General features: G+C 36.5%; 3 protein-coding genes across 49 annotated transcripts in view; 2 read left to right on the plus strand and 1 right to left on the minus strand.

Annotated features, from left to right (window-relative positions):
* Positions 1-4,767, plus strand: part of LOC125659430 (xylulose kinase-like) — a 43,362-nt gene extending 38,595 nt beyond the window's left edge. For all 3 annotated transcript variants that reach the window (XM_048891099.2, XM_048891100.2, XM_048891101.2), the window contains one exon: positions 4,048-4,767. In XM_048891099.2, coding sequence (XP_048747056.1) covers positions 4,048-4,128 — 81 coding nt within the window. In that variant the 3' untranslated portion in view covers positions 4,129-4,767. The remainder of the gene's footprint in view (positions 1-4,047) is intronic.
* LOC125659436 (leucine-rich repeat-containing protein 15-like) overlaps positions 1-22,360 on the plus strand; it is a 615,079-nt gene that overhangs the window by 473,804 nt on the left and 118,915 nt on the right. The window lies entirely within an intron of this gene.
* On the minus strand, positions 11-21,115 carry LOC130046396 (spidroin-2-like). Of its 2 annotated transcripts, none has more exons than XM_048891103.2 (3): positions 20,912-21,052; positions 16,705-18,071; positions 11-274 (listed from the first exon to the last, which is right to left on the minus strand). In XM_048891103.2, the coding sequence occupies exon 2, from the start codon at positions 18,069-18,071 to the stop codon at positions 16,719-16,721; it is 1,353 nt and encodes a 450-aa protein (XP_048747060.2). In that variant the 5' UTR covers positions 20,912-21,052; the 3' UTR covers positions 11-274; positions 16,705-16,718. The 2 variants fall into 2 exon arrangements, with proteins under 2 accessions (XP_048747060.2, XP_056005067.1); XM_056149092.1 differs by lacking the exon at positions 11-274 and adding an exon at positions 12,467-12,542 and having other exon boundaries at positions 20,912-21,115.

The raw sequence follows: 22,360 nt of genomic DNA on the forward strand, positions 1-22,360 counted from the left end.
GAGATGAAAATTTAATGTGCATAATATTTATTATCTGTTGCTTATGTATATCTGCAAAATATTGATTATGACATTTATTAGCACAATAGTGTTGATGTGAATTAGCACAATAGTGTTGATGTGAATTAGCACAATAGTGTTTATGTTGATTAGCATAATATTGCTTATGTTAATTTACACATTCAATATTGTTTATGTTTACATTGATTATGTTAATCAGTGCATGCAGTACATGTATTGATGAAGTTTTCCGTCCAATTTTCTCCTTTGATACCTGAAAAGAATTGTAAGATTCACTTCATTTAGATATTTTAAAACATTGAGTTTAGATATAGATAAAACATGATTTTGTTTTTAAATTCTTGCGACGTATCAATACACAACATGAAGTCAAAATAAGGTTTTCTTTGATGCAGAAATCAAACGAATTTTAATTTCAGCCAATCAAATTGGCTGTAATTTCATCAAGACCATAAATATTAATGATTATCTTATCAACACAATATTAAGTAAATGATTATGTTTATTGATATATTGTTCATTGATACTGTATTGATCACTAGGAGAAATTTCTACTTGCCTATATAAATCTACAAGGCCTGTCTTACATGTACTGGTGTGAAACTAAGGTCTTGCTGAAGTTTGTAGATTTATGTAAATAGATGAACAAGTGTTTGATATGCCAGAATGTATGTCAGTGTCGTAATGCAATTCAAATTGAGAGCCCTCTATCTTTATGGTCACTCCTAATAGTAATATACATATCCATGTATACTGCCCGGCTCTTCGGAATGTTGCATGTAGAATAAAGAAGGGGGTACACATTCACTTGTTTTTGTTGTGTTTTTAAAAAGTTCCCAGATAGGAAAACATGGTATATTGTATACTACTTTTCAGACCGAAATGCACACATTATCATTTAACTCTCTAGTCCCAACTGTGATGTCACAAACAGGTGAATTTTCCCCGTTTCCATGCCAAAGTCAGGGGCGGATCCATGAATTGTAGTTACGGGGGCGCCACTTTATGAGGCAGGGGTCTGGGTCCAACCCTGGTGGGGGCCTAGGGGCGAAGTCCCCGGAGGCTCCTGGATTTTACAGATTTTATAGGGCTTGAAATATGTCTCCTATTCAGTTATTTGTACTATTTTCTATCATTTCTAATCAGGTGAAATTAATAAAATGACGCAAATTTTAAGGGTTTTTGGAAAAAATTAAGTTCTTCCAATGAAGTCATTCAAGAAATCAAAAGATTTTGTCATTTATTTCTCTGGGAGTGGAAGGAATCATTGCTTCTTGTATCGTTTAGTACATTTTTCTAAACAAAATACCACGATTTACCTTAAATTTGAAAATTTTAGGGGTGTGTGTGCACTGGTTGCACACACACTCCCCCACCCCACCCCCCCCCCACCCCACCACCCCCCACCCCCGTAAATCTGCCACTGAAAGTAGGAAAAGACATGAACATTTTCAATCCATTTTAGCATGAAAAAAGATAGAGAGCACATTTATCCATGGCCCATAACCAGATATGTATGATTAACCAAACAATATCAAATAAAATATCTTGAAATTTGCATGGGAAATGGTATGGGGGTCACTTTTGCGATCCCATATCAATCATTGTTATTGACAGTTGGTTTTTAGCTCACCTGAGCTAAAGGTTCAAGTGAGCTTTTCTGATTAAAATTTGTCTGTCGGCGTCATAAACTTTTCACATTTTCATCTTCTTCTCCAGAACCACTAGGTCAATTTCAACCAAACTTGGCCAAAAGCATTCTTGGGTAAAGGGCTTTCAAGTTTGTTCAAATGAAGGGTCATGCCCCCTTCAAAGGGGAGGTACTCACCAATGCAAAATTAGGTAGGGTCATTTAAAAATCTTCTTCTTAAGAACCACTGGGCCAGAGGAGCTGACATTTACATAAAAGCTTCCTGACATACTGCAGATTCAAGTTTGCTCAAATCATGCCCCCCGGGGATAGGTTGGGGACACAATAGGGGATCAAAGTTTTAAATAAAAATATACAGAGAAAATCTTTAAAAATCTTCCTTCTCAAGAACCACTGAGCCAGAAGAGCTGAGATTTACATAAAAGCTTCCTGACATAGTGCAGATTCAATTTTGTTCAAATCATGGCCCCCGGGGGTAGGTTGGGGCCACAATAGTGGATCAATGTTTTACATAGAAATATATAGATAAATCTTCCTTCTCAAGAATCAATGGGCCATAAGAGCTGAGATGTACATAAAAGCTTCCTGACATAGTGCAGATTCAAGTTTTTAAAAATCATGGCCTCCAGGGGTAGGTTGGGGCCACAACATGGACTAAGGTTTAACATGAAATATATATATATATGGAAAGTTTTCAGATAAGGGCCAAGGTGACTCAGGTGAGCGATGTGGCCCATGGGTCTCTTGTATTTTTTATTGATGGGTATGGTGATTGCCTTTATGATTCCATGTCAATCCTCATTATAGACAGTGGATATTTTTATAGGCGAGTATGATGGTTGCTTTTGTGACCTCGCATTAATCCTCTTTATCGACAGTAGTTTTTTTATGGGCGGATATGGTGGTCACCTTTGCAATCCCATGTCAATCATTGTTATCAACAGTGGGTTTTTTATGGGTGGGTATGGTGGTTGCCCACTCAGACATATAAGTTTTTCATGGGCAAGTATAGTGGTTGCAGCCACTCAGACATGTAGGTTTTTTATGGGTGGGTATGGTGGTTGCCCACTCAGACATGTAGGTTTTTTTATGGGTGGGTATGGTGGTTGCCCACTCAGACATGTAGGTTTTTTATGGGCGGGTATGGTGGTTGCCCACTCAGACATGTAGGTTTTTTTATGGGTGGGTATGGTGGTTGCCCACTCAGACATGTAGGTTTTTTATGGGCGGGTATGGTGGTTGCCCACTCAGACATGTAGGTTTTCTCAGGGGTCCTCCAACTTCCTCTCACACTAATGAGCACTTCATGCCAACATTTGTGCTGAATCAGAAGAAAACAAACTACAGTAAAGCTCGAATATAGCGAACACGGGATATAGCGAAATTACAGCTATAGCGAAGTGAAAACGATTTCCCCGGCAAATTCTTTATATATTCTGTATAAAAATCTGCGTCTATAACGAACACGGATATGGCGAATTTACGGATATAACGAAGTAAATTCCTATTCTCCTTGAATTAAAAATGAACATAAAAATCACCTTTTATAACGAATTTATTTTTTCCATTTTAAACTCTTTGTGATTTTTAACAATCGTTTTCCATTGACATAAAGAATCCACACTTATTACAAAATTTCTGTTTGTATTTTTTCCAAAAAGGTTGTTAACGCAAAACAATTAATACTTACACATACGTTTAGGAAATATATTGTCGGTATTGTTTACTATTCTCGTTAATTAAATTTGAAGTTTGACTCCATTTATTTTATTGTACACTCCTTTATTTGTGTAAAGCAACAAGTAAATGACAATTTCAATAGACTGTACATGTATGTATCGCGCAAAATTTTGTTGACATTTCTCTCTCGACATGTTCTTGCATAACATAATAATCCATCAAGATAAATTATCATATATAAATCAATGTGTATATTTCTTGTATAAAAATATTTCTTCTCGAAAATATATAGGCTTCATTTCATTTAAAGATGATACAAGCGTAAGTATATCGATTGCAGCTTTCTTCTACAATTGATATACATGTAGAACAAATCAGTTATATAACAAATTCGTTATATTTGAATTATGAATTCGCTATAAACGTATAGCGAATTACGCTTATAGAGAATTTTTATTGAGGGTTCCCAGAAATTCGCTATATCAGAGTTTTACTGTATTGGGTCATCCTAGTACTACCAGTAGAATGAATATTTGATACTTCATTTTTATTAGTACTTATCGGCATTTAATGCTTTATCCTAGTACTGGTAGCAGAATTCTTCTGAAGATTTATGGATAAGTTTGAATGACTAATCTTTATGCATTTTAAATCATATACACATGTACATCCATTTTTTATTGTGATGTTTTCAGATATATAAGGAGATGACTGTGAGATATAAGGCATTGGAGAAGACTCTGGCCAACAATAGCAGAGTGGATTCACGAACTTAGTTTAATTCTTACAACTTTGACATTTATGATCTATGGTGCTATTTTTCTGTTAGAGAACCTGTAGCAAAGTGATATCTTGAATTCTTCTAATGTTGACTAGCAATAACAAAGCGATTTTGTGAATTCTTCTAATGTTGACTAGCAATAAGAAATTGATTTTGTGAATTCTTCTAATGTTGACTAGCAATAACAAAGCGATTTTGTGAATTCTTCTAATGTTGACTAGCAATAACAAATTGATTTTGTGAATTCTTCTGATTTTGTTTTTGGTGCTTTAACACAATTGAATCATTTCTCTTCATTGCTATTATCATTAGTCAAGATTAAATTATTAAGTTTTCATTCACTTCTCGTTATTTCCAGTTTTGTTTTTTTTAGGAAATTCATTCTTATACAGTTTTAAATTCCATGCTTTTTATATGATGTCCATTTTGTATACTGTTAGATATTGTGACTCTAAGATTCTACAGTGTGCACTAAAAGAGGGGGAAATTTAAATGAGATAAAGTGAAATAAAATCCATCTGTAGATATATGTTAAATATAGCTCATCCTCTGTTGTACAATGTAATAGGAAGTTCTTGTGTATTCAATATTGTAATTTGATTTCAACTTTGGTAATAAAAACAGTTGCAATCCATTTTATCACGTAATTAGGAAACCTTTACTTGTAATAAATTTATTACAGGTAGAACATTGTTTGAAGTTGATCAAAGTGTCTTCAATTTTAATGAATGATGTGCAAGTATCATTTTAATTAGAACCTATAAAACACCTGTAGAACATAGAGGGCAACATTTATACAGAGATAACACAATCCTGTATGCAATATTCGGGGCAATACTAATAAAAAGCGGGTCTTGGTGACCTCCAGAGGTCACGAAGTTACTGTAAACCAACTTTTATTCGCAGCTGCTTTATTTCAAAATTAAACTTTGGTAAACAGGTTCGCGGCAAGAAATTTTCGAGATCAGACCTTCTTCATTGAAAAAAGCATCATTCAAGGACTGGTTGGCGGTGAGAAATATTCACGACAATGAGGCTATAGCTAATCTCATGAAATTTTCTCGCATGTGAATAAAAATTGGTTTACAGTAAACAGATTTTGAGTTTCAAAGATTTAACATGAGAAGAGTTTTTTACCTAGAGGTTTGTGTTTGCACCAATTTGAGAAAGGTTTGGACTTTTCAAGGTATTCCTGTTTATTATTTTTTATGCCCTCAGAATCTGCATATAGTTTTTGGTCTGTCCATCTGTCTGTCTGTGGTAAAAAAAAAAGCTTCAACTTTGTTCATATCTTTTACGCCATTAGAAGTAGAGCCTTCATATTTGGTATGTGTATTTCTTGTGGCAAGACCTTTCCATCGACACCAAAATCTTTAATTTTGTGACTTTAACTTTGACCTTTAACCTAGTTCCACTTTGTTGTAATTTGAATTCAGGGGCATCTGAATGAGTGTTTCATAAACACATGCATCTTTGTTTCTCCTTTTTAGCTCACCTGAACCGAAGGTTCAAGTGAGCTTTTTTGATCACATTTTGTCCGGCGTCCGTCTGTCTGTCTGTCCGTCTGTCTGTAAACTTTTCACATTTTCATCTTCTTCTCATGAACCATTGGGCCAATTTCAACCAAACATGGCCAAAAGCATCCTTGGGTGAAGGGCTTTCAAGTTTGTTCAAATGAAGGGCCATGCTCCTTTCAAAGGGGAGATAATCACAAAAATGCAAAAATAGGGTGGGGTCATTTAAAAATCTTATTTTCAAGAACCACTGGGCCAGAAGAGCTGAAAGCTTCCTGACATATTGCAGATTTAAGTTTGTTCAAATCATGGCCCCCGGTGGTAGGATGGGGCCACAAGGGGGGATCAAAGTTTTACATACAAATATATAGGGAAAAACTTTAAAAATCTTCTTCTCAAGAACCACTAAGCCAGAAAAGCTGAGATTTACATGAAAGCTTCCTGACATAATGCAGATTCAAGTTTGTTCAAATCATGGGCCCCGGGGGTTGGATGGGGCCACAATAGGGGATCAAAGTTTTACATACAAATATATAGGAAAAATCTTCTTCTCAAGAACCACTGAGCCAGAAAAGCTGATTTTTACATGAAAACTTTCTGACATAGTGCAGATTCAAGCTTGTTCAAATCATGGCCCCCGGGGGTAGGATGGGGCCACAAGGGGGATCAAAGTTTTACATACAAATATATAGTTAAAATCTCTTTCTCAATAACCACTGAGTCAGAAAAGCTGATATTTACAAGAAAACTTTCTGACATAGTGCAGATTCAAGTTTGTTCAAATCATGGCCCCCGGGGGGTAGGATGGGGCCACAAGTGGGGGGGGGGGGGTCAAAGTTTTACATACAAATATAGGAAAAAGCTTTAAAAATCTTCTTCTCAAGAACCATTGGGCCAAAGAAGTTGACATTTACATGAAAGCTTTCTGACATAGTGTAGATTTAAGTTTGCAAAGGGTAGTTTGGGCCATAATAGGGACTAAGGTTTTACATGCAGATATATATGGAAAGTCTTCAGATATGGGCCAAGGTGACTCAGGTGAGCGATGTGGCCCATGGGCCTCTTGTTTTGTATTGCTGCTAAATATTGAAATTAAATTAGCTTAGATATGCAGGACAGGAATTTTTTCTGGATTCCGTAGTCCTTTGGGCAGGTGACTGATACAGTCTGAGTCTCTTAATGTTTAAAAGAAATATATCAGAAACGATGGAAGATTAAAACTTGAAATTGTATGAGTGATAGATCTTGAGTTGCAATATGCAGATTCAGGTTTAAACAATTCAAAAACGTTGGCCGTCACTTTCTGTCATCAACGGAAGTAAAGAAACGTCAAATTTCAATTATAGTCCAGCTGGACATTTCATTATTGGTGATGCCGATATAGTCCAGCTGGACATTTCATTACTCGTCTGGTTATGTCGATATAGTCCAGCTGGACATTTCATTACTCAGTCTGATTATGTCGATATAGTCCAGCTGGACATTTCATTACTCAGTCTGATTATGTCGATATAGTCCAGCTGCACATTTCATTACTCAGTCTGGTTATGTCGATATAGTCCAGCTGGACATTTCATTACTCAGTCTGGTTATGTCAATATAGTTGAAAAGGACGACCTGAAGTCACTTATTTTGAAATGTCCGAAATTCAGACAACCTCAATCTTTCAGTTGGTGACAGAACTCAATCCATCTCTGTTATGAACCCTCTCAGAGATTATGCCGGGCGATGGGCTAAATATGAAAAGGAAGAACGTGATATTTTGTCAGGATGGAAGTGTAGAAGGGACATTAGAAAAGTTTACAAATTAAAACAATACATATCATCTATCAGTTTATGTTTTATATCAAACTAGAAGTGATGAAAGAATTATATTACCTGAGGATTATGTATTGATTCCAGCTGACAAAACTTGTAATAATATTGTCTTTGAAAGGGTCATTCTAAACAAACTTTGTTTTAATTTCATATTTGGTAATTCAATTTATACTCCACATTCCTTTTCCAAAGATGAAATTCTTCAAAATGCATGTTTCAGTTTCCAACACCTTTGGTATCACAGTCATACGAGTTTCCTTGCATATCCTGGATTCCAAAAACGTTAAAAACAGCTATATTGCAGAATCCAGTAAATGCTCTACCAAGCCCATTCATGCCAAGAAATCCCGTCCGGTCTGAATTCGTTGGCTTCAATAGGACCATATTACATGCTGATTAATAGTAGCCGTCGCTTATCTCTTAATTGCGGTCACCGATTTATACCAAACGCTGTGAAGGAGAAACTTTAGACATATTGTGCCACAATATATGCAAGGAGTGGTGTAATTCTCAAAAATTCCAAAGAACTTTTAATAAAGATATCTCAGAACTTGCCAAATAAAAAAACCCACATCAAAATATCAATATCTGATTTTACAACACTTTAACCTCACGACAAATCCCAGAAACAATTTACTTTGGAAACTACTACTCTGATTCTGATACCTGGTGTAAAACAAACTGAATTTTCAAGTACACGTGCTGATTCTAATTGAGGAATAAAGTTTTTAATTTCATCCAATTATGTTTGATAACGCTGTCTGCTTTACATGTGTGTGTATCTAGTATATTAAGATATTCATTGTATAATAATCATATTTGATATCGAGGAGATTGATGGTGGGATTTTTGTAATCATGGTATCATTTTAAATGGTTCATCAAATAAGAATAATCCACCATAGGAATTTTCAGAATTTTGTTTACTGCTTGATTTAACATTGAAGTCTTTGGGAAGAGCATGTTTTATGATTTCTTTGAAAAATATTTTAATATATTTAAAATATTTTTCAAAGAAATTATAGAAATTTTATACAAATCTCTTGGTAGAATGTTACATACACTTTCTCTTTATGAAAATATGAAATAAATTCAATTTACTGCACTTAATTACTTTTAGAAAATTAGATTTTTATTATTTTTACCAAGGGCAGATAACGCTTCAAAAAAGGTCTAAAGTGTAAAAAGGTCAATTTCTAATCCTGTACTGGTCAGTCATGTGAACTTCACTTTCACCTTATTTAACAATAAACATTTATGTTGATTTTAATCATTCAAAATTGTTCATTATCCTTTCACTATTCATTGAATACTTCAATAGACAAACTTGGGGGACGTTCGTATTTCATGTCTTCTCTGAACTTCCATGATATACATGTACATGCTGTAGCACTTGTACATGTAAGTTTAAGATCTTTTGAGGCACACCTGCTGATGTTAAATTGATTTAAGTTCTGTCGCAATTTTAGCGTGACACATCCAATATTGAAACCTAAAATGTTGGATACAATGTATTTCATACATTTATATTTTTCGTGCTTTTACATAAATAATAGTACGTGTATTGTTCCTTTTCTTTAAATTGAGTATTCAAATCAAATTTTTTCATGACTTCAATAAAATATTTCATATTACAATTTACGTGTGTTTCTTTGGAACTACGTGTAGTTTAGAATAGTTAGCATTTTAGCGGCCGATTCGATGCTCTATATCAAGATTATCTTGTATTTGGATATTTATTGAACGTAGACGTTAACGGCAGACTTACAACACAACTTTATGACTTTAACTTTATCATAATCGTGATGTTTTCTTCCTATCCATTGTAAATGTTCCATATTTAATGAGTAATATTTCATTAACACCTGCTTATGGTGTTTATATCTCTCAACTGATTAGATACGCGAGAGCATGTTCTGCTTATCATCAATTTTTTGAATCGAGACAGCTTACTGACAAATAAGTTGATGTATGATGATTTTAACAGAATCGTTTAAACTCAGCATAATGCAAATTCTGTGGTCGTTATAGTGATCTAATTTGCAAATTATACTTGTAACATGTCATTAGATCGAATGCTGTCTGACATGTTTCATAAGAATTGTTAGGCTATTCTTTACATATTGATTTTGAATATGGATAAATCCGTTGACCTGATCAAGATGTAAGACTCACGGTGGATGTGACTGGTCAACAGGGAATGCTTGCTCTTCCTAGGCAACTGATCTTACCTTTGGCGTTTACAGGGATCCGTGTTAGTCCAACTTTTAATTTTGTATTCTTTATGGTATTTATTATATTGATTACTGTTGGTCATTTTCACCTTTTTATCCACTACTTCTGTAAGAAAATAAAGCGATTGTGGATGTAGTATGAACTATAGTAATTACCCCCTTAAACTTTGTTTTATCGACGAGCACATTCCATGTTAAAGTTAGAAACAAACGAGCATTGTTTGGGCGGGGAAATAACAGTGTCAATTCATGCATGAATTGGGGTTAGGTCTATAAACATGTTGGTACATCTGTCCAACAAGAAGGTCCCACACCTATCGTAAAATGGAACCTGGGAATGTAAGGTTCCGGATACCCGGTATCTTTTCTACAGAGGAACACCCTCTAGTCGGAGGAACAATATCGAACAAAAGGAACAACCTTTAAAGAAGGAACTATCTCTAGCCAGCAGAACATTCTCTAGATGAGTAACAATATTGAGTTGGAAGAAGAACAAACTCGAACTAGAGGGAAAATCTCGAGCCTGTGCATCAACCTTGAGATGTAGGAACAACCTCAGGTAGAAAAGACAACCTAGAGCCGACAGAACAACCTCGAGCAAGAGGAACAACCTCAAGCCGGAGGAACAACCTTTAGCTGGAAGAACTACCTCGAGCTGGATGAACTACCTTGAATAACCTCGAGTCTGAGGAACAACTTCGCACTGAAGGATCAACCTTGGACCAGAAGAAACAACCAGAGGAGAAACGTGGAAATGGAGAAACAATCTCTAGCCGGATGAGTAAACCCAAGCTGGAGGAATAAACTCTTATCGAAGAGATTTCCTCGAGCCCGAGGAACATTCTCAAGCCGAAAGAACATCATCGAGTCGGATGACCTCGAGCCAGAAGAACATTCTCAATGCGAAGGAACAAATTCAAGCCGGGGGAGCAAAGTGGAACTGGAGAAACAATCTCTAGCTGGATGAGTAACCCCAACCTGGAGGAATAACCTCAAGTCGGAGGAACTTTCTCAAGCTGAAAAAATTCTCGAACTAAAGGAACAACCTCGACTTAGGGGGGTCAACCTTGAGTTGGATGAACAATATCGACCCGAAGGAACAATCCCTAGCCGCCAGAACATCTTTTACCCGGCGGAACAACTTCGGAGTCTTTTTCCAAGTGATACTGGTACATAGGTATATTTCTCTCTACAGAAGCTCGATGCCATGAGTTCCCGTTTATAAAGCGACTGCAAGCTCCAAAAAGTAAGGGCACAATGCAATGCTGTGTAGTTGTGATAATTCTGTAAATCATGAATTGAATGTGTTGATCATCGACCGTCCGTGATGTAGTGTGTACATCATCGACAGTTTGTGTGTAGTCCTGCTATATTCTGTTACTTACTGTGTGTTCATCGACAGTTTATCTTTATGTGTAATTCTGTAATATTGTTATTTACTCCGTGCATTATCGACAGTTTGTGGAGTCCCGCTATATTATGTTATTCGCTGTGTACATTATCGACAGTTTGTAGAGTCCCGCTATATTCTGTTATTCGCTGTGTACATTATCGACAGTTTGTGGAGTCCCGCTATATTCTGTTATTCGCTGTGTACATTGTCGACAGTTTGTGGAGTCCCGCTATATTCTATTATTCGGTCCTCGATGTAGATATCCTGACCCCAGGGCGAGGCTAAACTTGGTACATGTATGTGGTGTTTATGTGTAAAACACTTGAATTACATCTTCTTTAGTGCTATTGATATTAAATGGAAACTAAATGGATATTTAGAAAGAACAGGTAGTCCTTTACCAAAATTGTAAATTTAATTATCCCAGGAGTAAGGATTTTGGTATCGGGTGGGTTTTTAAATGTGTGAATAGTAGAAATTATCTTCTTGATAACTACCACTCCAATCCTTTTCAAATTTGGTATGAAGCATCTTTTGGACAAGAGGGACATAAATTGTAAATTTTATGACTCCTACACCCCCGGGACCTTAGGGGTGGGGTAAAAACTGCCAAATTTGACCAATTTTCAAAAATCTTCTCTACACCTGCATATCGTTAAGAAAAACTAAATGCATATTGATATAGAGCAGAGAGGCCTCTACCAAAATTGTAACTTTCTGGATCCCCGGGTTAGATTTTCTTACTCCAGGGTGGGGCCAAATTTGCTATATACACTTTGTATAGTGTATATGTGCAAAACATATAAACGATATCTGCTTTAGTGTTATTGATACTAATTTGACACTAAATGAATATTTAGAATGAGTAGGTAGTCCTTTACCAAAATTGTGAAGTTTATGATCATAGGGGTAAGAGTTTTGTTTCAGGGTGGGGCTAAAATCATTATAATGATTTGAAGGACTTCTTAAAGTTTGCTGATACCGTATAAATTTTAAATGCATATTTAGGAATATAGCAGAAAAGGTATTTCAAAAAGATGGTGAATGTCGCAACCCCAGGGTTTTGATTCTAGAATGGGTCCAAATTAGTCATATTGTTTAATGTTAGTACATATATCATACATGTATTATGTAAAGCCTGTCATCAATGTGTGCACATTTCAGGGCATTGAAGTTTTAAAGAACACATCTTATACTGTTGCTGAATATTAGAATTTAGCTTAGATATTTAGAACAGGAATTTTTTTTCTGGATTCCATGGCCCTTGGAACTAGTGATACTTTTAACTAATACTCAGGTGGCCAATGAGGCCTGTAGACCTCTTGTTTTCTTTTGCTTTTTTAATTACTTATGATTCAAAATAAAGTGCTACCAGTAATGTATGCATGATAATTTATTCAACCTCGGGCGTCTATGTACATATGAGAAATGAGTTCTTCCTTTTCGGTGTTCTGAAATCAAACAAATAACAATATTAAGACTCACAACATTTATCACAATATCTAACAAATAGATAACACGAGCGAAAGAGAGAAATTAAAACATTTATCACTTATAAAATCGATAGTGTCAACACGTTCACCATAGTCATTGTTGTAACGGAGTCGGGGATGCATTTTACAAAAGTACTTACGATTTACGACCAACATTACATACTGAAATTTTCTTGTTTATTGCAAGATCATTCACTCCCATGTAAAATAGTAAAATTAATGATACAGAAAATTAAGCCTCAGAAACATTTTAATTCATTCATTTAAACTAATAACTGTGTAACACAATTTAAGACTTGCGACTTTGTCGTAAGTAGTTCAGTAAAATGGGTCCCTAGTTTTTCGTGTTCACAGAGTCCGCTTTGTTCACGGAGTCAAGTTTGTTCATTGTCATAGTCATGTTTGTCCGTGTTCTGGGTGTCAGGGCGGTGATATTAATGGAGAGGAGTGTGACGTAGGGATAGACAGATATTTTTTATCAGGTATAGACATTTTCTCAGCAAAAACAGTAAAGGTCAAATTTGTCAATTTAATGTTCTATTCCCAAACTGAATAGAATCAATTTTGGATAAACAAATAACTCGTGGGTCTAAGATGGCGCCGTATTAAAGTTTCTAAGCTCTTAATTTTAGAATTGTTCGAAATTGTCCTCTCAAAAGTCAAATGTGGACACATGCTAATAATTTTGAGCGTTGTATCATTTAAATCACGATCCTTTCGGGGCAGCATGGGACCGTACCACAATAGGGATGAAACATTTTCACCAGGTGTATGTGGAAAAATCAAACAAAAGTCCTCTTCTATAGATATAGAAGGGCACACTTTATTAAATGAAAGGTGAAGATAACGAACAGTTATCAATCTCATAACTCCTATAAGCAATAATACATTAAGCAAACGTACTCGTGTAGTGTGGATACAAGTTTACCCACATCATGGGATTGCAATACATATCTCAGGATCCAAGTTTGTCCACACCAAGGAATTACAATAGATGTCTCAGGATACAAGTTTATATATGTCTCAGGATCTAAGTTTACCCACACCATGGGATTACAATACATATCTCAGGGTCCAAGTTTACCCACACCATGGGATTACAATACATATATAAGGATCCATGTTGATCCACACCATGGGATTACAATAGATATCCCAGGATCCAAGTTTACCCACACCATGGGATTATAATAGATATCTTAGGATTCAAGTTTTCCCACACCATGGAATTGCAATAGATATTTCAGGATCTATGTTTACCCACACCATGGGATTACAATAGATATCTCAGGACCCACGTTTATTCACACCATGCGATTGAAATAGAGGTCTGTTGGCCCAAGTTTTTTACACCATGGGATTGCAATAGAGGTTTGAATTTTTACACAAGAGATGCATTATATACCGGTACACAATTGGTTTTAAATTCTTATTCATTTATTTTGCCTTAGTAATAATATCCAGGCCATACATGTATGATTGATGGGGAATATTGTCCTCTTGTTGAATATAGTATTGTGACAGATTATATTATATTGTATGTTATTGCTTCTAGAAGCAACAGTTGGATCAGAATCTTATGTTATAAGGCTCACGGTGGGTATGACCGGTCGACAGGAGATGCTTACTCCTCCTAGGCACCTGATCCCATCTCTGGTATATCTAGTAGTCTGTGTTTGCCCAAGTCTTTATTTTGTATCCCGTATAGGAGTTATGAGATTTATCACTATTCGTTATCTCCACCTTTCATGATGCATAATATACTTGCATAAGATTTTGTAAAAACAAAATTGACTTTGCTCGAGAAGACCTTTTCGTAACATATGTCCAATTAAAAAATTAAAAGTCTCTACGCAGTACGCTCTGACTTTGGACTGACTGTTTTACAAGGTGTAATTATGTTGGATTACTTGAGTGATCGATGATTCGAACGACCGAAAAACCAAACAAACGAAAAGCAATGAAAACAAATAAGATGAAAGAGGACCACCAACACTCAATCACTGAAAAACATGGAGAAGTTGATAAGGTAGAAAGGGATCACCACAATCAAGCCAGTGGAAACAAATAAGGTGAGAGGCGAACATTAAAGACAAACAAACAATTAAGGTGGAAAGTAACCACCAAAATCAAATAAGCAAAAAACCTGGGGCATGGATAATGTACAAAGGAACTACCGAAACCACACAAAGAAAAACTTTGGTAATGGTTAATGTAGAAAAGGGCCACCAAGTGCATCTGTACGGCACATCAATGGAAAGATCGTAAAGATTGGAACTCAAAAATGGTCAGTCCGGTATGGAATTGTGCGGTGTCGTTAAGTGCACAAAATATTTTTTTGAAGAACCGGCAGGTCAAGCACCATATCATGGGAAATATGTTTATAGTAGAATTAGAAAAATATCACGAACTAGTGTAATATGGGCCATCACGTGTAAATAATAAAGTATAGGATTATACATACCGACAGCAAGAATTTGGTGATGCACCTGGCTAAACGAGTTCATAGAGCATGCGACATAAACATTTTGCAAATTGATCACCTGACACTTATAAACGCCTTGAAATGTAGATTACGCTTGTCACTATCAAGTTCCTGTCGCCCATTGTCTACTAATACGTGTACTCGCTGGACAGTTCTAAAAGCACGATAAGGCATGGACCAGGGGTGCATCACTTAAACTGTTACAGATTCTTCTGTAGGTTTATATTCAGGGTACAGTGAGTCGGGAGTCGTTAATGAGAAAATAAATAAATTTTCTCTTTCTCAAATGACCCAATAGTCTTATTAAAGGTGAAGATAACGAACAGTGATCAGTCTCATACTTCCTATAAGGAATACAATTATGTTCTTTTAAATATGTTGATACACGAGCTTATACATGAAAAGAGTCCGTGTATTTCCTAACAATAGAAATGATAGATATAATTATCAATGTTCAAATATTTTACAACATTAGAGGAAATTGTATGTCTTCTTAATCTGCTAGCGGTTAGTGGTTTTTCCCCATATCTGCTGTATCTGATTTAATTATGTCCCCTTGAAAAAATACGACCCAAACTACGACCCACGACACACTATTATCAGTGTAAGTGTATGCAAAATATCGCATCTGAACAAGTCTAGTGTAAATTAAAAACATCTCATGATACATATTTTATATTTAAGCACGGATCCCTCATTATTAAGAAAACTCTTTATTGAAAAGGAACTTAGAATTATCTTTCTTCTAGGATACTTGAAATTGAACAGGTGAAGAAAGCGTTTGCCAACAAAATAACATTGGACGAGTGCCAAATTTGATCAGAATATGTGGCTGTCTTCCCTCTGCCGTTTTGAAATGTTCGACCAGTAGTTCATGTCAATATCAAAATGGGTTAGTTAATACTACGCTGATTTGTGCTATGGTTCAAGATGACATTTTCTCAATTTTGATATATAAATGTTAGAAATGATAAAGATTTAATCATGAAAAATGACTGTAACTATAGAGATATTATTAGACTGCTGATTGGGTCATTTTTCCGTGGAGGTGGTTTATGATGGGTTCCGCTCAACAAAATACTGAATAAAGACGAGTATTTTTCATTAAAAGGGTTTGCATCATACGTTTACATACTTGATAAGAATTTCTTAGCACTACTCGTGTGATAGGTGTTATGAACATCCTAAAATCATGATAATTTGAACAGTTTTCAATAAATAAAACCTTACATGTTCAAAACAATCAATTTCTCGATTCGCAAACTACCACTACTTGGTGATAAAATCAATGGCATATACAGCTATAGTTAACTTTTAAGTGCTACGGTTATCTGGTATAGTTACTTTCATAATTATATGTTACGGCTACTTTCACTTTCATAATTAACTATTATAGCTACTTTCACTTTCTATATGTTAACTTTTATAACTTTTTGTTAATAGCTAACTGCTATAGGTACTTTTACAGCTACATGTGAGTTGTAACTGCTATAACTACTATATATCTGCTACAAATACTTTCTATAGTATCTTGTTTCAGTTATCTTCTGTACTTACAGACTATAGCTACATTTTATACCTACCTGCTACAGCTCCAGACTATAGCTACCTGCTATAATTATCTGCTATAGTTACCTTGTTTTGAGAGCCTAAACAGACTTAAGATAGTTTGAATAGTCTCGTGTTAGTGACTCCAAAGAGTTGCCGAAAGCTCGACCTGTGGACCGGGCACCAGAAGTGATAGCGCTACTAAAATCCCCAAGCAGTCCGCCGGATCGTTGTAAAGTATTAGCGTATGCTGGGTAACTACTTCTGTAACGGATACTTCCAGGGTAGGTTACGATTCGTCGGCTAGTCAATCTTGGTCCGTAAGTTATACTGGGCCCTCTGCTAAAGTAGGTGCTACTGGACCTAAGAGATGGAAAAGAACCGGACCGGAAGCTGACGCTAGACCTCCTTGGTGCAGTTATACCAACGGAATAAAGGTCTGAGAGTCCGTTATAGATCCTGCTGGACGATGACGAGGTTCCTAGATAAGGTGGTGAATATCCTTCTTGTCCTGCATAGTCAACATCATAGATACTGAGGGCAGACCGTCTTCCATCAAGCCTTGAACCGAAGGTGTCAGAAGACGAAGTAAACAAATCGTCCCCAAAGTCCGCTCTTCCTGACAGAGTAGATAATCCATCATTGTCGTCAAATCTCACAGCATCTGACACACCCAGTCCTGGTCCAGACACAACAGATCTACCAAGCCCAGGCCCGAATTTAAGAGTTCTATCTAATCCAGGTAGTCTAAGCCCATTAAATCCAGGTGCATCGGGTCCAAATCCATCATCTCCATCAAATCCTAGTGCATCTGGTCCGATACCAGAGGGGGGTAGTCCTGGTTCACGTGATCTAGGTCTAAATCCGTTAGCTCCATCAAATCCAGGCCCTAATCTGGCAGGTCCATCATATTCTGGTCCGACCACTCCTTGACTTGGCAGGGCGGATCTTATAGAGGTGGATAGTCCGAGAGTGGCAGGCCCATTAAATCTAGGTGCATCGGGTCCAAATTCACCATCTCCATCAAATCCAAGTGCATCTGGTCCGATTCCACCTGGCCCATCCAGTTCTGGTCCACGTGCAGAGAAAGCGGGTCCTACTGGCGTGGCGGATGGTCTATCTAAACCGCCATCTCTGAATAATTCACGGTAAGTAATGCTTGGCCCTCTCGCAATGGATGAGCTCCGGACGAACGTCCTGTCCAGACCTGTCCGGAAACCAGAGACCTCCAAATCGCCGAATCCTCCAGAAATGACAGAGGGTGAAGTTCGGATTCGGGAATCGTAGACGGAGTACACATTCATCCCCCTAGCCTGCAGCATCCTGGCCACCAGATCGGAGTACTGATTGTGAAATCTGGGGATGAACCTCGTACCTATGTTGATGACCTGAGGGGGATTTCCGTACACCGACGCTGCGAGGACAAGTAGCACGAAGAACCGCATGTTTGTCATCTGAATGATCAAAAAAGGACACGTGATTAAAATATGTCGACTAATATCGAGTATAGGTGTCATTTAAAACAATAACGAGATCAACAGAAGATGCGTGGGCAGAGGAGTGACACCTAAAAATGAGGGACAATGAAAGTAGTCGTGGGTCTTATAAACAAATTATACCGGCATTCTAAATCTAATATATTTACTGTTTATGATTTTTTGCGAATGCATTTTCCCCACATACCGATTTTGATGTCAAACTAAATCTAAAGTCGTTGCATGAGGGCATATCTATGCAATTGAAAATTTACTAAAACTTTAAAATCTATATACATGTATACTAGTAAGTAATAAACGATTGGGGTCATATATGTATATTTTCATCCACCAACATTCAATTGTGTGTCAGTAATTTACTTATGCAGTTTTATTTCAATGTAATTTGTTTCTGGATAAAAGTACTACCTTTGACTAAACAAAACAACCTTCAAATTCCGAAACACAGATATACCAGCTAAGCAATAAGTGTGTGTATTCTGGGATATAAACTAGACAATAGAAACGTGGAGATTGATTTTGCATAATCATCTTCTCTCATCCTCCTATCTCCCCACAAACCTGGAATGAATAACGGTCTTATGGACCTCAGGAATCGAAATGAATTAACCAATGTATAAGTCACCCTCACCTTCAATAAGGACATTTCTAGGTCATCAATAAAACAGTGCCAAAAATGCGTGTTCCGTCAATGGAATAGAAGTTGAATTGCAGGAATGTTTTGATTAAGATGGAGTTCTGAAAGTTGTGAACTAATCACGCAGAGTTTAAAAAATAAAAATAAAAATTCATTCTTTCTCAACCTTTTTTCCTTTTATAGTAATGAATCCAGTTTTGAAATTTTAGCAGCATCAGAACACTTTATTTCACAAAGAATCTGTGACCATTTCTTGATTATTTCAACCCCAGCAATTGTCATTGCTTAGCCGTAAAATGCATTTCGATGGGACTGATTTCAAAGATATATAGTTGATTTATTCAGTCTTGACTCTCGTTGAGACGAACCGTCGCGGTGGTCTGAAGGTTAGAGCGTTCGCCCCGCATGCAGAAGGCCGATGGTTCGAATCCAGACCTACGTCGTTAAAATAGGTAGCGACAGTTCCATTGAGAAACGCTCGGCATCAGGTGTTGATGACCTTAAAAACGAATGTCCCGTGTCACAGTAGGTGTGGCACGCTAAAACCCTCACTGCTCAATGGCCATAAGCGCCGAGCAAAGGCTTAAAGCAGCCCTTCACCGGTCTTGGTGACGTCTCCATATGAGTGCTAGTAAAATTCTCGATCGATCGATCGATCGAGAGAGAGAGACGTTAAACAAGCATAGGCGGATCCAGGAATTTGTGAAGGGAAGGGGATGTCTAACACTTTATCTTTTAGTTACTTTTCACAATCTCCCCACCCCAGTGTGTACATAACATTTTAGGGGGATCTTAAGACAGTTTTATACATGAAAATGTTTTGTATTTTTTATTTGTCCCCCCCCCCCCCCCAAGTTCTAGTCATTGTTATCGCTATGCCCAGAATCTGATTTTAATTAGAAAAAAAGCAAGCTGATTTAAAGGTAACTCCTAGCTGCAATAATGTAGCCCTATCCGATTTTTTTTTTATTCTGACGTTTTCGGGATAGGGCTACAATTTCAAAGGATCTCCGTAATAGTGCTAGTCTGGATCATCCCGACGTTTGTGTATACGCCGACTCCCCCACAAACGTCGGGATGATCCAGACTAGAGCCATTACGACAAAGAAAGGACAATGATATGGTTGCAGAAATAATTTACACTCTGCTGTTCGTTTTTTAATTTGATATCAAATCTAAACCTTTTTGATACCGACGAAATAGCTTTCACCTCCGTACTTGTCCATTGATGTAAATACTACTTTATATGGCATATGCAAATAACTTGACAATCGGAAGTTGACACTTCGAATTCAGTACATCAAACATGGCGTACAAATATGAATCAAGAAATTGGAATATATCGAACTTGTTGAAAACGGTAGAATAGAGCCTCACAAATCGTAAGCTGCGGGTTTTAAATTTATATATTGACTAAGAAACATAGAATAATATTTTATTTACATAAAGAAAGTCAGCAAATGTTTAGAATGGTCGAAAAGGTTGCGGGAGTGAATCGCTCCCGCATTTGCACCATTATGGAGATCCTAAGGAGTTGTAGCCCTCTCCAAACACAAACAAATCGGAGAGGTCAACATTATTGCAGCTAGTTACTCCAAAGAAGGGGGGGGGGGACAGTGGGGTATCTGGACCCCCCCCCCCCCCCTTGGATCCGCCCTTGAACAAGATACAATCTATCGTTGGGAACGTACTTTTTTAATTCGATAATTTCATGTTGCTGATATTCTGGGCTTTGTCGACCTTTGTAGTTAAGTTTTAGTGCTAGTTTGTTTTGTTTTTACTTAACTTATTTATAGTTTTCGTTTCTATTTAAACAGCTTATTCTCCTGAAGAAGAGACAAATGGTCTTCCCGTACATGTTACGACAATTGCATATACATGTTGTACATGTACATGTATATTTTCCATGTCGTTATATATATATATATATATATATATATATATATATATATATATATATTCAACTTTATATCACTGTGTCCAGCAAAAAAACTTGACCACGCTAGTAATACATAAGCGTTTTCATTTTGATCATCAGATGATTTAATCATGTACATTCAAAATGGAAGCGCTTATGTTTTACTAATGTTGTCAATTTAGGAATTATATATATATATATATATATATATAAGTAGATATTCAAAATTAATGCGAAACTTACCCGGTGACTTCAACAGTGCGAGATTTCTGCCAGAAGTGGACAGAGGAAATGATCTTGATATGAATTTTATATCATAGCCACGCCTTGCCTTGAATGACAGGGCCGTCAATCATTTGTCGGTAACCAATGAAATCACGGCGTTTTATTTTACAAAACACGTCTCTTTGAAATAATCTTGTACAATAGATGTTCGCTGACCCAGAGATGTTGAATGAAGAGATTGAAGAATCTGTTTTATTCTGTTTCGCTTTAACGCTACACTACGTCCAGCCCACGTCTTGCCCTTCTTTGTACAGTACTGAATCATCATCAATTCATAAGGTGACGTACAGATTATAAGTTTCCTTTAAGTGAAATGCAATTATAATTTGTCCGTAATTTTGCCTTCCTGGTGAATGGATACAGTTGATGGATGATCAAATTCCGCTCGCTTCCACTTCGTGTAGTTTTTACAACCGTGAAATGTTTTTTAATACATCCGTGCATTTATTTTTTTTTTTTACATGCAGCCATGCAACGTTTACAGCCTTGCAGTTTTTAAAGCAGAGCGCAGTTTTTACAGCCTTGCGGTTTTTCAATTCAGTCGTGCATCTTTTACGTGCAACTTAATTCTGCTTTTAGATATTTTCATATACCTCTCCTTTTTATTTTAAGAAAGTATAGAATCATAACTTTTACATTCTCCTAGACACCAGTCTTAGAATTCTGCCTGATTTATATTTCTTTTTCTGAAATGTATATTGTATCGTAACTGAACTTTATGTGCATCAGGCGTGTCTAATTCTGATTGTAATCACGAATTGATTAGTCTGCCTATGCATCATGTTTAGGAGTTCATGAAGAAATGATTGGCTTGTTTGGTCGTGTGACTAGGGAGAATAAACATGTTATCGTGTCCTAAGTCTGAGAGGCTCCTCTAGTATTTCTGATACTCAGACCAGTGTAGCAGGAATAAAATCAGTGTTGATTCGGTACAATTAACAATTACATGGTGTTAGAAGGTTATCTATCCATGCAATATATATGCAAGAGAGAGAGAGAGAGAGAGAGAGAGAGAGAATGATCATCTACTTTTATGAATTTATGATGGTTATAATTCGATTTGGTCACGTGGTATTTTGTATATATGCATAAAAAGCAACATGTGTAGATATCAACTTATTCAATTTAAACAGCGCCTTATAAGCCTTCTCCTTATTTGCATCATAAACCTCCAAAAACCGCACAACTACCACTATATATTTACATTACTACTGATTCATACACAGGGTGAAACTGTGCCATTCGGTCCACTGAAAAGTCGGGAAATGTGACTGAATGACCGTTCTCTGCCATTCAATAACCATGCAGTCATGCCACTTTCACTTTACTGATTGGAATAGTATCATATTGTTTATATCTTCCTATAATTATAGATTTGATTGGTAATGTTATGTTTTATCATGATTT

This window comes from Ostrea edulis, chromosome 9 (genome assembly GCF_947568905.1).
Source record: "Ostrea edulis chromosome 9, xbOstEdul1.1, whole genome shotgun sequence".
NCBI lineage: Eukaryota > Metazoa > Mollusca > Bivalvia > Ostreida > Ostreidae > Ostrea > Ostrea edulis.

What these genes read in the sequence shown, in the direction of transcription:
- LOC130046396 (XM_048891103.2), bottom strand. Translation starts at nt 18,071, where the DNA reads ATGACAAACATGCGGTTCTTCGTGCTACTTGTCCTCGCAGCGTCGGTG.